The 15,978-nt window shown below is 34.5% G+C and overlaps 1 protein-coding gene across 5 annotated transcripts; it reads left to right on the plus strand.

Annotated features, from left to right (window-relative positions):
- On the plus strand, positions 1 to 15,383 carry LOC102615107 (WAT1-related protein At5g07050-like). 5 transcript variants are annotated; one of them, XM_052443051.1, is made up of 7 exons: positions 1 to 271; positions 345 to 407; positions 536 to 652; positions 14,018 to 14,258; positions 14,351 to 14,509; positions 14,736 to 14,887; positions 14,992 to 15,383. In XM_052443051.1, exons 1-7 carry the CDS (start codon positions 96 to 98, stop codon positions 15,125 to 15,127), a joined length of 1,044 nt encoding a protein of 347 aa, XP_052299011.1. In that variant the 5' UTR covers positions 1 to 95; the 3' UTR covers positions 15,128 to 15,383. The 5 variants fall into 5 exon arrangements, with proteins under 5 accessions (XP_052299011.1, XP_052299012.1, XP_052299010.1 ...); XM_052443052.1 differs by having other exon boundaries at positions 536 to 574; positions 14,992 to 15,382; XM_052443050.1 differs by lacking the exon at positions 536 to 652 and adding an exon at positions 13,022 to 13,138 and having other exon boundaries at positions 14,992 to 15,380.
- Positions 15,384 to 15,978: the final 595 nt, after the last annotated feature.

Consider the following 15,978-nt stretch of genomic DNA (forward strand, 5'->3'; position numbering starts at 1 on the left):
CTAATATATATAGATTCTGCTTAGGAGCTAGCTGATTTTCAAGCTCACTAATTGCCATTGTGCTGATCAAAGCCACTGATCCCAGAAGATTAATTATGTTGAAAGCATTAAAGCCATATATGCTTAGTATATTTTGTAGTTGTTGCTATGCAGGATTGAACATAATCTCCAAGGTTTCCCTGGATAAAGGCATGAGTCGCTATGTTCTTGTGGTTTATGCTCATGCTTTTGCCACTTTGGCTACTGCTGTTCTTGCAATTCTCTTTGAGAGGTTCTTTATACTAACCCCCCTTTTAATTCTTCAACATCTTTTTATTTGCTTTTATACTCATCTTGTATTGCAGGAAAAACAAAAGTAAAATCACCAAATCCATCTTGCGAGACATTTTCTTCCTTGGTCTACTAGGGTAAGTACTCCATTTCTTGTCGTAGTCTGATATAACAGATCTGGAGATCAAATTCCGCTCGCATCAAGATCAGAACTCTTGTAGGGTTTGGTTTATATTAATTAAAAATATTTTAAATTGTATTTCAGTGCCGTGTTGGGCAGGACGCTTTTCTTCGCTGGCCTAGAGTACACTTCACCAACTTTTGCATCAGCCATGGCCAATATTATTCCATGCATTACATTTATCTTGGCAGTTGTGTTTAGGTATTAACATACATTAAATAGAAAAGAGACAGTTTGCTGTGGATACAGATCATCCATTTTGCGGATTCATATTCTCTAATCAACTTTCCTTAATTATTTGTTTTTACGAACTCTACTAAAAATTGTTATTATTAGGATAAATGTTCTTTTAATCCTTACAGATTAAGGTAATTATTTGAGCTAATTATCTGTTACTTAATCCATGCATTTTTAAATTTTTTTCAAAAACTTTCTACGCATATCTGTTTGGGCTAAACACTATCTAATAATTCTATGTTTTTCACCAACTTCATATTAGATTTGTTTGAATTTTGAATTATATCAAATAAAAATATAGTTTTAACCTTTAAAAATTATATTCAATATGTATGAAAACAACAACAACAAAGACATTTTAAAAAATATACGAACTAACTTGACTCAAACTACAAGTTCTAGTTATAGGATCATTTACCATCCTTATTATTATTATTTTTTATTTCTATCCTTCTGCCATGCATACTAATTGAAGATAGGGGTTTTAGGTTTGAACCTTGTTCGTTTGTATGTTAGTGAATCGAATGTCTACTATCGCATTTGATCTAGTGCACGTTATCGTGTATGTTGTGGTGCACGGCAACACGTGTGGCATGCTTCAATTTCGGATGCTAACCTATGGGGCTCAGGGCTTTCCATTGAGAATTTGTCACATGTAATGTCACACACCATAATATATGTGACAACATGCACTAGATCGGTTATCCCTCTAGTATTATTATCATTATTTAGAAAAATCGAATATCCACTAATATTATCATTATGGTAAAAGGTCCTTTAATTTTTATATTTTAAAGTTAATGTCTGTTTAAACATATTATTTTTAAAAATATCTCAAAACATCCCTATTGTAAAATTATTAACACTCATGTCATTACTTTTTGTTCCTTTTGTCTTGCTTTTATAATGTTACTTTTATAATTTTTATATTTTAAAGTTAATATTAGTTTAGACCTTGTATTTTTAAAAATATCTCAAAGCATCCCTACTATTAAATTATTAACACCCCTGTCATTACTTTCTGTTTTTTTTTACTTGCTTTTATAATGTTGCTCTCTTATAATAATATTTAGTGTTTTTAACATTAATAAAAAAAATTAAATTATCAATTTAGCACCAAATAGTAAAATAAAAAAAAATATATACTAATTTTTGTAGAAGCTCACATATATCCAAAAATTAATATTGTAAAAAAATTAAAATTACTAGTTTTTTAGACATTAAGAAAAGAATTAATATATTAACTCCTTAGCAAAGTGTTCCACAAAAATTAAATTATCGATTTAACCCCAAAAATAAAATAAAAACAAAAGTATATATATTAATTTTTGTGGAACATTCTACTAATGAGTTAATATATTAATTCTAATTGATGTAAAAAAATTGATAATTTAATTTTTTTACAATATTAATTTTTTTTGGCATACGTGAGCTTACACAAAAATTAATATATATTACTTTTATTTTATTTTATTTTTGGGTTATATTGTTAATTTAATTTTTTCTTTATATTAATGTCCATAAAAATTATTGTAAGACAATGATATTGTAAAAGCAAGCTAAAAGAACAAAAAGTAACGATAAAAGTATCAATAGTTTAACAACACAAATATTTTGAGAACCTTTTAAAAATATAGAGATTAAACGGAGTATTAATTTCAAAATATAAGAATTAAACGGACTTTTACCTTATCATTATTCTTAGTATCATTCTGAAGTCGAGAGTATTTTGCTTTTGTCATTTCAGAATGGAAAGATTAGACATATCTAAGCTTAGTGCCCAAGCAAAGATTGCAGGGACTCTCGTTGCCTTAGGTGGAGCAATTCTTTCAACTTTGTACAAGGGCATTGTAGTAATTTCACCACATCGTCGGCATGGAAATCAGACTGACGGCATTTCAAAAGTGTTCTTGGACGGGAATTGGATAAAAGGCTCTCTCATGCTCTTCATTTCGTACCTTTCATTTGCAGCTTTCTTTATCGTACAGGTGATTAATTTTTTAAATTAATCTTTTCTAATTTAATTTATAAGAATATAATTAACTCATATTCGTTTATTACTTTTTTTTTTTTTTTGCAGACATGGACAATAAAGAAGTATCCAGCACCAATAACTCTCACATCATTATCGTGCTCGGCAGGAACTTTACTTGCGTCAATCATGACGGCAATTCTTGATCATAAACCTGCTTCATGGAGATTGTCATGGAATATTACCCTTCTGGCTCCTATTTATTCTGTAAGCCTTCTTTTTACACTTTTTATCTTTCGAATAGTAAAGCTTTTACAAATACAAATGTGTAATAGTTACTCAATGAGGACATCGTCATGATTTAAAATGTGAACTTGACCTTATAAAAGGTTTTAAAGTGTGCATACATTCATAACAAAGGACTCTAGATTGCTTTATTTTAAAATGTCTTTTTATTTTTGGTAGGGAATTGTAGTCATTGGAATCACAGTGTATGCTCAAACATTGGTCATAAGAGAAAAGGGTCCAGTTTTCATGACGGCGTTTACGCCATCGTCAACAGTTATTGTAGCCATCATGGGGCTGCTTATTTTGGGAGAAGAACTGCACTTGGGAGAGTACGTATTTGAATCATTCATAATTCCAATCACAAAATCAAAATAACCAATATATATATATATATATATGTATTTATATATATAGCTAGTCATTAGTTGTTTACTTGTTTTCTCAAATAAATGCTTCTTTTAGTCCTTAAAGTACTAATAGTTTGAGTAGCCTCCCATTTTTTTTTTTCAAAAAAGCAAAGTTCCAAAAATACTCTTCTCGTTACTTTTATACATGTTTTTTTTTTTTTGAGAGAAAGTATTACTTTCATTCATCCAACTGTGTGAATAAGTACAAAAAATTTGAGGGTATATTTTCTACCCAAAAAACAAAATCATTTAGCTCTAATGCTAATCTTGCAAGAGAATGAGCTAATGTATTGCACCCTCTTGGGGTATATTGTGCTTTCACCTGGTTCAGCCTCTTTACTTGGTCTTGGATTTCATAAGCAACCCAGAATATTTCAGCTCTTGAGTTTTTCTTGAAATTGACTAAGTCCACCACTTCCTGGGCGTCAGATTCCACAATTAGTGGAAAGCATCCAACATTTTCTGCTATCTCCAGCCCAAGCCTGATAGCTTCAGCTTCTGCAAAATCAATCTTGCCAATAAACTTTGAGGGCTTCATTGCTACAACTATAAACTTTCCTCCTGAATTCCTTATAACAATTCCCAGGCCAGCTCTTTGTTGTTCCACTCCTACTGCTGCATCAACATTAACTTTGAACCAGCCCTCTGGAGGGTGTTTCCTTTGTTTCTGATTAGCAGTACTCAGCTGGGAGTTACTTTGCATTTGGGGCATTTGGATTCTGTTATAAGATTGCACCATTGCTTCTGCTGCCGCAATTGATAGTTGGGGATCTTCTTTTTTGTTTTTGAAGAGGAAAATGTTCCTTGAGTGCCAGATGCTCCAGCACACAGCAACAATCAGTTCCATCTCAGATTTTCTCCTTTTTCCATTCAAATCCTGCAGCAAGCTTAGAACATCTCTTCCATTGCTAAACTCAATATCCTCCTCAAAAGGGGTTAGCCTGCAAATTTTCCTTGAAGCTTTGCATTCATAGAGAGTGTGAAAAACAGTCTCCTTTGATAACTTACATCTCTGGCACTAAGGGAATTGCACCACTGTCCTCTTCCAAAGATTTCCTGCCGTTGCCAACAAGTTATTTGCTGCCCTCCACATGAAGATTTTAACTTTTTTCCGGAAGTTGCAGATATCAAATAGCATGCCAAGACTTATCATTCTCACCCGAGCAGCTTGGCTTCTCAGGAAAATTCATTTTCATAGCCACTTGGTAACCGCTTTTAACTGAATAATTACCCTTCTTGTCATAGTGCCACAACACTTGGTCTGGTTTTGGTTGTCTTGGCAAAGGGATTTTCAAAATTTGATCAGCATCTTCTTTCAGAAAATGTTGCCTAATTACAGCTTCTTTCCAGCTTTGCTCCTCACTTATCAGCTCTGCAACAGTTGTATCTGGGCTCAATGATGGGGGGGATATTGGCTGAAAAGTTATAGGTCTGGGAATCCATTGACTTTGATAAACTAGCAGCTGCTCACCATTTCTAATTCTCCAGCACAACCCTTTTTCTAATACTTTTCAGCCCCATAAAATACTCCTCCATATAAAGGAAGGATATGAGCCTAACTGAGCCTGCATCAGACTTAAATTTTTAAAATATCTTGCCTTTAAGACTCTTGCTACCAGTGACTCCGGCTCTTGGATGATCCTCCAGCTCTGCTTTGCTACTAAGGCCTGATTAAATATGTACAAGTTTCGAAATCCCAGCCCACCTCTACTCTTTGCTTGACACAAATTATTCCATTTCGACCAATGGATTGACTTGTGATCTCGGCTGCTTCCCCACCAAAAACTAGTAATTGCCTTCTGCATGTCATCACAAAGTCCTAGGGGGAGCTTAAACACACTCATGGCATATGCAGGCACCGCTTGAGCTACAGCCTTTATCAACACCTCCTTCCCCCCACAAGAGAACAAATTTGCTTGCCAGCTCGAAATCTTTCCAAGAACTCTGAGTTTGATATCCTTAAAAAAACTCGTCTTGTTTCTACCCACCATGGAGGGTAGCCCCAAGTATTTTGCATGTTTGGATAGCACCTGAAGTTGGAAGATGATTGTAATTGAGGAAATCTGCTCCGGCTTGGTACTCTCACTGAAAAACATAGACGACTTCTCGAAATTGAAAATCTGCCCAGAGGCTGTAGCATAACACTAAAAAATCTTCTTTAAATTTGTGCAATCCTTCCTTGTGGCTCTTGTAAAAATCAAACTATCATCAGCGAACAAAAGATGAGTGATGGAAAGTTCATTGCTGAATTTTATCCCATGAATCAGTTGCTGAGATTCTGCTTGCTGTAAAAGATTTGTAAAAGTCTCTGCACAAAGAATAAAAAGATATGGGGACAATGGGAATCCTTGCCTTAATCCTCTTTGAGGTTGGATCAGCCCTTTAGCCACCCCATTTATCAGCACAGAAAAGGAAGAGGTAGTTATGCATTGCATTATCAATTCAACAAAGCCATGCAAGAATCCCAATTTTTCTAAGGTACATTTCAAAAAATCTCATTCCACCCTGTCATATGCTTTGCTTATGTCTAATTTCAAAGCCACTAGCCCATGTTTTTTCCCCCTACTAAGCCTTATTTTATGGAAGCATTCGTAACCAATAATTATGTTATCGGTTATAAGCTTATTTGGAACAAAGGCACTTTGAGCTGCTGAGATTACATCGTTCAAAACCAGCTTCAACCTATTGGCAATGGTTTTTGCAATTATCTGATAAATTACATTACATAGGCTGATCGGTCTAAAATCCGCCACTTTCTTAGGTTTTTCAGCCTTTGGAATCAGAGCTATGTAAGTATGATTTAGTGGAGTAAGGTTACCTCCGTTATTTAGGACCTGCAAGCATGTGGTAGTAACACCTTGACTCACTGATTTCCAATGCTTTTGGAAGAAAGCAGCTGGAAGGCCATCTGAACCAGGGGCTTTTGTAGGGTGCATTTGACTCAAAGCTTCTGTGATGTCTGCTTCTGTATAGGGCTGATTTAACTGGGCATTCATCTCTTCAGTGACTTTGCGAGGAAGATCTTTTAGTGCATTCTCCATTTGGCTTTGGGATGGTTTGTTGGACATGAACAAGTTGTCATAATAGTCACAAAAAATCCTCTCGATATCCTCTGGTTCCTCAGTCCATCTGCTGTTTTCATCTAAGATTCCTCCAATTCTGTTCTTCCTTTTCCTCGCTGTAGCTTTAGAATAGAAGAACTTTGTATTTTTATCTCATTCTCGCAACCAAACAGCCCTCGACCTCTGTCTCCAGTAGATTTCTTCGTCCACGAGTAAGTCATCAATCTGCCTTTCTAAACGCTTGATTTCATCTCCACTGGCATAATGGCTATTGCTCTGTTTGTAGGATTTTAAATCTTCTAACAAATTCCCCAGCTTCTTTGTCCTCCCTCCAAATTCTTCTCTACTCCACAACTTAAGCACTGCAAGCGAGTCCTTGGCTGTCTTTTTAAACTGAGAGACATGATCTTCACAATTCCAACTTTTACTCTCCTCCCATTCATGCTTAACAATCTCTTGGCACTTCTCATATGGACTCCACATGTCCTCATAATGCACTCTTATGAAAGTTCTCCTCTTAAACTTGCTGCTTCTACCTCTTTCTTCAACTTGCATCACTATTGAATTGTGATCTGAAGTCCAGTTTACAAGGTGTTCAGCTGCTGCTTCATGAAACATACCCCCCCAGGTTTTACAGCAAAGAAATCGGTCTAGTCTTTCTTCCACTAGCTGCGGACCGAACCTTCTATTAGACCAAGTGAAAGGGTGGCCTTTGAAACCCGTGTCTCTCAATCCACAGAATTTGACAGCTTCTCTAAACTCATTTACATTGGATACACGCCTTTCGTTCTTTCCCGTTTTCTCATTCATCTGTAAAATTTCATTGAAATCTCCATAACAAAGCCATGGTAATGAGCTTAAGCTAGCCAATCGCCTCATTAAAGTCTATGTGTGCTGTTTTTGGTCTATTTCAGGGTGGCCATAAATTCCGGTACCTCTCCAATAACTTCCATTTTCGGAGTGGATCACTGCATTAATATGGTGGCTGCTATAGGACTTTATATCCACAACTACTTCCGAATTCTATAATAGAGCTAACCCCTCACTCCTACCTCTACAACTAACAGTAAAGCAACTTTCAAAATTTAACTTCTTACCTATCACCCGCATCTGTTTAGTCATCATCTTAGTTTCACAAAAAAACACAATCTGAGGCCTGTTCAGCTGGAGAATCTTTGTGTCTTCACGGAATGCTCGGTCATTCCCCAAACCCCGAACATTCCAGCTTAGGACCTTCATTGCTGTGGGCGGGGCTAGTCACTAGCCACCACCCTTAATTCCTTCGAGCTTGTTTCTGCTGCCACTGCTATCATCTCCACCTCTCTGTTATGCTATGCCTCCCATTTGGTCATGCTCTGTGCAATTAGCGGGGAGCTGTCAATGTAGTTTGCTTTGTTTATTTTCCTTTTCTTTCCGTTTGGGCTCGTCCCATTTGCATCTCCTTTTAGCCTTTTTAAAATCTTTGGCCCATTTTCGTTCACTGACCGTTTTTCGATTGTTCTCGCTTGGATTTTTCATTTACGCTTTGTTGCTTTAGCCTTTGTTTTATTCAACCTCTCATCCTCTCCAAGGCGTATCACCACACGGGTGTCTATTGGGCTCTTTTCTACATGGGCCTCATTCACTTGTGATCTCTGCCCATTTTCTCCTGCTTCTTTTTCTATCTTTTCATTTTGCTCACCTCTCATATCTCCTTCCCTCTCATTTAAGTTTTTGTTTCTCGGTTCTTTTCTCTGTTTTTGAGGTACTGTATCAATGTCAGTTGGCTGTGTTGACTCTTTGAACTTTTCCTCTGACAACCTTGGGATGTCCGCCTCTTTAGTCTGCGGATTATCCAAATTTGTAGTCGTTTGTAATCGGGTCAACCCATCTTCATCCTCGTTTACACTGCCATTGCTTCTGGTTTGGTTCTTCGTCATCTCTGTTGTATCTTCTGGTTTGGAATTATTGGGGACTCTACCATCTTTTTTCTCGGCTTCCGTTTTCCACCGCTCCTTGCCTCTGTTCAATCTGATTTTTTCAGCCATTATGAGAGCTTTCATCCATGGCCCATAAGCCATTTCCTTTCTGGTTTGGTTTTTGTATTGCTCGCATTCCCTATACTGGTGTCCTATACAGCCACAAACAAAACAAAAATCTAGCAGCCTTTCATATAGCACCGGCATAGGGATGATTTTCCCCCCAACAGTTCCTATCTCCTCCTTGTCAGCTTCCATGTCTACCATTTGTGTGTGCACAATCCCTGATTCTTCTTCTACAGCAAGCTCTATTTCTGCATCTTCTCCAGCTTCTAGCTCCAAGATTTTTATCAATGGTTTAGTAATGTCTACTGAGATTCGCAATCTGGCGTACTTGCCAAAGCATTCTCCTGAAGCGTTTGTTCCCACCTCTTCCACCTTTCCAATTTCTCCCCCGATTTCTTTGATTGTCTCTTCATTCATGCATAGAATAGGGATATTGTGTATTTGCACCCAAAAGGATGCATGAGTGAAAGATTGTTTGTTTATCTCACCAATGCCTCTTGGCTCAACTAATACTATCAATGCGCTATCAAAATGCCATGGCCCCACATACTAGTATATTTCTCTTGTCTGCTTCTGCTCCGAATTTGAACAAGAAAATATTTTCCCCCATTTCTTCAATCTGCACTTCTCGAAGGGTTTTCCACACTTGGTGCAGGGCTACCCTTAGACCCCCTATATTGATTTCTCTATTCAAAAGCACCTTCCCCAACAGACATCCCTCCGCTAACTTCTGGCCCGTCATCTTCATTTTATTTTTAAAAGATACTCTACCTCTTTTTTCTCCCTCCAACGATATTTCTTGGCACCTCCGTATCAATTCGTCGGTGTCTATTACAAGTGCATAGACAGTTGTGCTACTGAACTTCAGAAGTTCTTTAATAATTCTTAAAGAACAAGACTGATTCCAGGAAAAGAAGGAAAAAGAAAATAAAACAACACCCAACTTTTGTGAGTGACAGCTTTAGTCCTGTAGACTCACTCTTAACTCTCATTCTGTTTCTCTAAGAGAACCAGAGAGAGACGGTCCTAGTTTACTTTTATACATGTTGCATCTCACTTTTTAAGTCCAAAATAATATTTGTCTATGATATAACTTGAAATTTAAATAAATCCAACATGTAACAGATGAAAAATAAATTATAATTAGGTACAACTTTAAGTTAAACAATTACGCAATAAAAACCTTTTTGGTAATTTTTGAAAATATAAAAATAAACTGAGTAATTGCCAAAAATTATAGAGACTAAATGGCTATATTTGCCCTTGTTTTTTCTATCACTTCAATTTCTCTCCCTTATTTTTTTTTCTTTCTTTTCGGACCTTTTTCAGTATTCTGGGATCGATTTTGATTGTTCTTGGCTTGTATGCAATTTTGTGGGCAAAGGCGTACGAGAATAGAAGAAAAAGTTTGGAGATTATGCAATCTGATAAAGCCGGAGGCAGTGAGACCACTATGGAGAAGTGAGAAATTTTGTAATTCTGCCCAAAATATTGTACAACTCCAACCACAACTTTATTAACATCCTCACTAAAGTTGTGAATTGAGATACATCTCTCTCGCTCTCTATATATTTTTTAAATTAAAATAGTGTATAAGAGAGAGAAAGCATGATCTTCCATTGTTTTATCTCATTTCTCTTGTTTTTCCTAAATAATTGTGGTTTATCAATTAAGTATGATATCTGGTTATTGAATCTGGTTATCAATTAAGTATGATATCTGGTTTATCAATTAACCTGAGAATAATTATATATGAAAATTAATTCAATTAAGCCGTATGGTTCAACAGCGTGTTTGCACTAAAAAAAATAAGGGCGAGTGCACCTAAGAACTCTTCATAAGGTAATCGATTCTACGGCCGTTCTCTAAGAGAAATCTTTTTTCATACTTCGTACGCATCTTTCAGACTTGCGGGGGCTAGTTTCACTATCGATCTTTTGTTTGTGGTCTTTCATATACCGTCTATACTCTTATTGAGAGCAAGCGTGGTGCGTGGGCAGATGACGACGATCAAAGTGTGTGTTTTAGTAAGTGTGTGTGTGCGCGCGTGCACGCGTGTGTAGGGTGATGTTCCAATACAAGACAACATTCATTTGGGGCCATCAGATTTCCTTTTTTTTTTTTTTTTGTTGGTTGCACATGGTTGAGCCCACTATATTTAGCCACTGGTAAATCCAAAGACCATCGCCCTCCTATTTATAGGATGTGTGTGTGTGAGTATGTGTGTGCGTGTGCGGTCTTTCTTTAGTGCGAGCATCCTCATTTTTTTCATAAAGACACACTGTTAAACCGTGTGGTTGTAAATATGCTATTAAACTACACAATTTTATAATGCATGGAAAAAAGACTATAAAAACGGACGGTTTAATAGTGTGTCTGCTTAAAAAAAGAAAAGAAAGGCTGCCCGCTATTCTTTCCCCAATTCTCTTGTTTTTCTTAATTATTACAAAGAAATAATTATAGTGGGGATAACTTTGGAATAAATAATACTATCAATCCCAATATTTAGATTTTTATTCATCTCTCAGTAGGCACTTATCTTTTAAATAGTATAATATAATTTTATTAATTAAAAAATAAATTTATATTCTAATTTAATCACCATTTTGCGTTTCCCATGATAAAAAAATGCCATCATTAAGAAAGTGAAAATGCCATCTACCTAATGGTATATAAAACTATGAGCCAGTATAGCATATAAAATTGTGGATTCCTATGCTACACTAGCTATAAAGTTGCGGAATCACCGAATCACTAAAGCCGTATAATCATGACATTATAATGATACTATGATGTTTACTTAGCAAGAAAACAATATCTTTTATTGAAAGAGAACTTAATCCAATAATTAAATAAGATATAAAGTGTATAACTTCTTAATTAATTACAACGGTGATATTCTCTCTTATACAGATAAAGATTTAGTGCCGAGTTGAATTTTTGCTGAGTACTGAATTAATAGTAGTTAAATAAAATAAATTAAAAAAATAAAAATTTAAAACAATTTTAATCATTGATTCAGTACTCAGCAAAAGTTTAACCCAACACTTATACGCCAACCAATCAGATAAGATTTATATCTTTAATGTCAAGTCCTTATTTAATAATTTTCGAGAACAACCTATATCAGATTCAAAAGACTTGTTCAATTAGTTTGTCATGCACGTAATAACACCCCACCCACCCCCCCACCCCCCACCCCCCTCCCCCCCCCCCCCCCCCCCCCCCCCCCCCCCCCCTCCTCTTTAGGGGTTGTCGATCAAGAGCTTTTGGACGAAAATTGTGGATTCCTATGCGACCCTGGCTATAAGGTTGTGGAATAACGAGAGCCATATATTTACGACGATATAATGTCGAGTCGCCCTAGACTTTTAGTTAGACAAGAAAGCCATACTTTTTTATCGAAAGCGAATTGAGTCTAATTGTTAAATAAGAAAATATATAATGTATAACTTCTTAAGTAAGATGATGGTATTCTCTTTTGTATTAGTTGTATACCAACCAATAGGGTAAGATTTCTATATCTTTAATATCAAGTCCTTATTTTAAAATTTTAGAAGTCTAACAGGATAAAGTTAGCAGGTTCAAAAGACTTGTTTAATTAACTGGTCATGTAATTTTTTTTTTTTTTTGGTGTAGTAGCTCAAGAGATTCCGGACTCGAATTCTATTCATATAAGCGAAGAAGAGAACTCCATGTGTCTTTTCATTTTGATGAATATGCATCATAATTTAAACACATATAAAATAAATTGAATAATTGGAAACACAATCACATATTACTCTCATGTAGAGAGAAAAAATTTTTAAAAAGATCTTTTCCTAATACCACAATTAAAGTTTGAAAATGGACATTACTATACCTTAAAAATAAAGCATTGTCCCACTAAATGGTCAATATAGACGGAATAAGTCTCTTGCCGTAAAAATCCCTTTAAAAGCATCCTAATCATCAAGCACTAGATCAAATGAGGTGAAACCAATATATAAAGTACTCAATTGCATATATGCAAGATAGCATAATTAGATTTCTTCGAAATTTGTTAATATATATAGATTCTGCTTTGGAGCTAGCTGTTTTTCAAGCTCACTCATTGCCATTGTACGTGCTGATCAAAGCCAGTGATCCCAGAAGATTAATTATGTTGAAAGCATTAAAGTCATACATGCTTAGTATATTTTGTAGTTGTTGCTATGCAGGATACAACATAGTCTCCAAGGTTTCCCTGGATAAAGGCATGAGTCGCTATGTTCTTGTGGTTTATGCTCATGCTTTTGCCACTTTGGCTACTGCTGTTCTTGCAATTCTCTTTGAGAGGTTCTTTATACTAACCCCCCTCTTAATTCTTCAACATCTTTTTATTTGCTTTTATACTCATCTTGTATTGCAGGAAAAACAAAAGTAAAATCACCAAATCCATCTTGCGAGACATTTTCTTCCTTGGTCTACTAGGGTAAGTACTCCATTTCTTTTCGTAGTCTGATATAAGAGATCTGGAGATCAAATTCCGCTCGCATCAAGATCAGAACTCTTGTAAGTTTGGTTTATATTAATTAAAAATATTTTAAATTGTATTTCAGTGCCGTGTTGGGCAGGACGCTTTTCTTCGCTGGCCTAGAGTACACTTCAACAACTTTTGCATCAGCCATGGCCAATATTATTCCATCCTTTACATTTATCTTGGCAGTTGTGTTTAGGTATCAACATACATTAAATAGAAAACAGACCGTTTGCTGTGGATACAGATCATCCATTTTGCAGATTCATATTCTCTAATCAACTTTCCTTAATTATTTGTTTTTACGAACTCTACTTAAATTGTTATTATTAGGATAAATGTTCTTTTAATCCTTACATCTTGAGCTAATTATCTGTTACTTAATCCATGCATTTTATTCTCTTATAATAATATTTAGTTTTTTAACATTAATAAAAAAAATTAAATTACCAATTTAGCACCAAAAAATAAAACAAAAACAAAAAATATATACTAATTTTTGTAGAAGCTCACATATATCCAAAAATTAATATTGTAAAAAAATAAAATTACTAGTTTTTTAGACATTAAGAAAAGAATTAATATATTAACTCCTTAGCAGAGTGTTCCACAAAAAATTAAATTACCGATTTAACCCCCAAAATAAAGTAAAATTAATTTTTATGGAACATTCTACTAATGAGTTAATATATTAATTCTAATTGATGTCAAAAAATTGAAAATTTGGTTTTTTTACAATATTAATTTTTTTGGACATACATGAGCTTCCACAAAAATTAATATATATTATTTTTATTTTTATTTTATTTTTGGGTTATATTGTTAATTTAATTTTTTTCTTTATATTAATGTCGATAAAAATTATTGTAAGGCAATGATATTGTAAAAGCAAAAAAGAACAAAAAATAACGATAGAAGTATCAATAGTTTAACGACACATATTTTGAGATACTTTTAAAAATATAAAGATTAAACGAGATATTAATCTCAAAATATAAGAATTAAACAAACTTTTACGCTTATCATTATTATTAGTACCATTATGAAGTTGGGAGTATTTTTGCTTTTGTCATTTCAGAATGGAAAGATTAGACATATCCAAACTTAGTGCCCAAGCAAAGATTGCAGGGACTCTCGTTGCCTTAGGTGGAGCAATTCTTTCAACTTTGTACAAGGGCATTGTAATAATTTCAGCACATCGTCGGCATGGAAATCAGACTGACGGCATTTCAAAAGTGTTCTTGGACGGGAATTGGATAAAAGGCTCTCTCATGCTCTTCATTTCATACCTTTCACTTGCAGCGTTCTTTATCGTACAGGTGATTAATTTTATAAATTAATCTTTTCTAATTTAATTTATAAGAATATATATTAACTCATATTCGTTTATTACTTTTTTTTTTTTTTGCAGACATGGACAATAAAGAAGTATCCAGCACCAATAACACTTACATCATTATCGTGCTTGGCAGGAACTTTACTTGCGTCAATCATGACGGCAATTCTTGATCATAAACCTGCTTCATGGAGATTGTCATGGAATATTACCCTTCTGGCTCCTATTTATTCTGTAAGCCTTCTTTTTACACTTTTTATCTTTCGAATAGTAAAGCTTTTACAAATACAAATGTGTAATAGTTACTCAATAAGGACATCGTCATGATTTAAACGTGAATTTGATCTTATAAAAGGTTTACACACGTGCTAAATTCAAATTTTAAAGTGTCCATACATTCATAACATAGGATTCTAGATTGCTTTATTTTAAAATGTCTTTTTTTTTCTTTTTTTGGTAGGGAATTGTAGTCTTTGGAATCACAGTGTATGCTCAAACATTGGTCATAAGAGAAAAGGGTCCAGTTTTCATGACGGCGTTTAGGCCATCGTCAACGGTTATTGTAGCCATCTTGGGGCTGCTTATTTTGGGAGAAGAACTGCACTTGGGAGAGTACGTATTTGAATCATTTATAATTCCAATCACAAAATTTGAATAATTCATAATTTCAATTTCTCTCCCTTATTTTTTTTTCTTTCTTTTTGGACCTTTTTCAGGATTCTGGGATCGATATTGATTGTTCTTGGCTTGTATGCAATTTTGTGGGCAAAGGCGTACGAGAATAGAAGAAAAAGTTTGGAGATTATGGAATCTGATAGAGCCGGAGGCAGTGAGACCACTATGGAGAAGTGAGAAATTTTGTAATTCTGCCCAAAATATTGTACAACTCCAAACACAACTTTATTAACATTCCTACTAAAGTTGTGAATCGAGATACATCTCTCGCTCTCTATATATTTTTTAAATTAAAATAGTGTATAAGAGAGAGGAAGCATGATCTTCCATTATTTTTTTCTCATTTCTCTTGTTTTTCCTAAATAATTGTGGTTTATCAATTGAGTATGATATCTGGTTATTGAATCTTGTTGGTGATCAGGGATAAGATATAAAAATTTATATTTTATGGATACAAGAAATGTTATGAACAATTATACAACTTCTGCTTAATTTTTACAGCACCGATGAAAACTGTTGGGTGGTGATATTTCAAATAATCAACTAAAGACTATCCCTCAAAAATCGTTTGGCGAAGTCTTGGGAGTTGATAGCACTTTTAACTCTTTTTGATACAAAAATTTCGCAGCTACAATTCTACTCTTGAGTGGTTAAATTAATGACCCCAACTTTTGCTTCTTCTGTTTTTGTTTGGAAGCAGTCACATGCACATAAAAGAAAAAAAGGGTAACATGCCCGATTTTCTTTTTTTATCTCAATTCTCTTGTTTTTCTTAGTGAGTTGTGCAGAACTAATTATATATATCAGAAAAAAATTGAAATAAATAATGTTATCGATGTTTAAACTTTTATTTTTCTTCTAAGTAATATGACATTAATCTATTAAATAATATAAAATAATTTTATTGATTATAAATTAAAGTTATATATTACGATTTAATTATTGTTTTACCTTTCACATAATGAAAGTCACATCATTACGAAAGTGAAAATGCCACATATCTAACGGATATAAAGCTATGAGACAAG

This window comes from Citrus sinensis, chromosome 6, assembly GCF_022201045.2.
Source record: "Citrus sinensis cultivar Valencia sweet orange chromosome 6, DVS_A1.0, whole genome shotgun sequence".
NCBI classification, from domain to species: domain Eukaryota; kingdom Viridiplantae; phylum Streptophyta; class Magnoliopsida; order Sapindales; family Rutaceae; genus Citrus; species Citrus sinensis.

Excerpts from the sequence above, each read along its gene's own strand:
- LOC102615107 (XM_015525381.3), top strand. The coding sequence starts at position 12,448 with ATGCAAGATAGCATAATTAGATTTCTTCGAAATTTGTTAATATATATA. Across the intron at positions 12,895-13,021 it reads TTCTTCCTTGGTCTACTAGG|TGCCGTGTTGGGCAGGACGC; the intron begins GTAAGTACTCCA and ends ATTGTATTTCAG. Across the intron at positions 14,510-14,735 it reads TTCTGGCTCCTATTTATTCT|GGAATTGTAGTCTTTGGAAT; the intron begins GTAAGCCTTCTT and ends TTTTTTTGGTAG.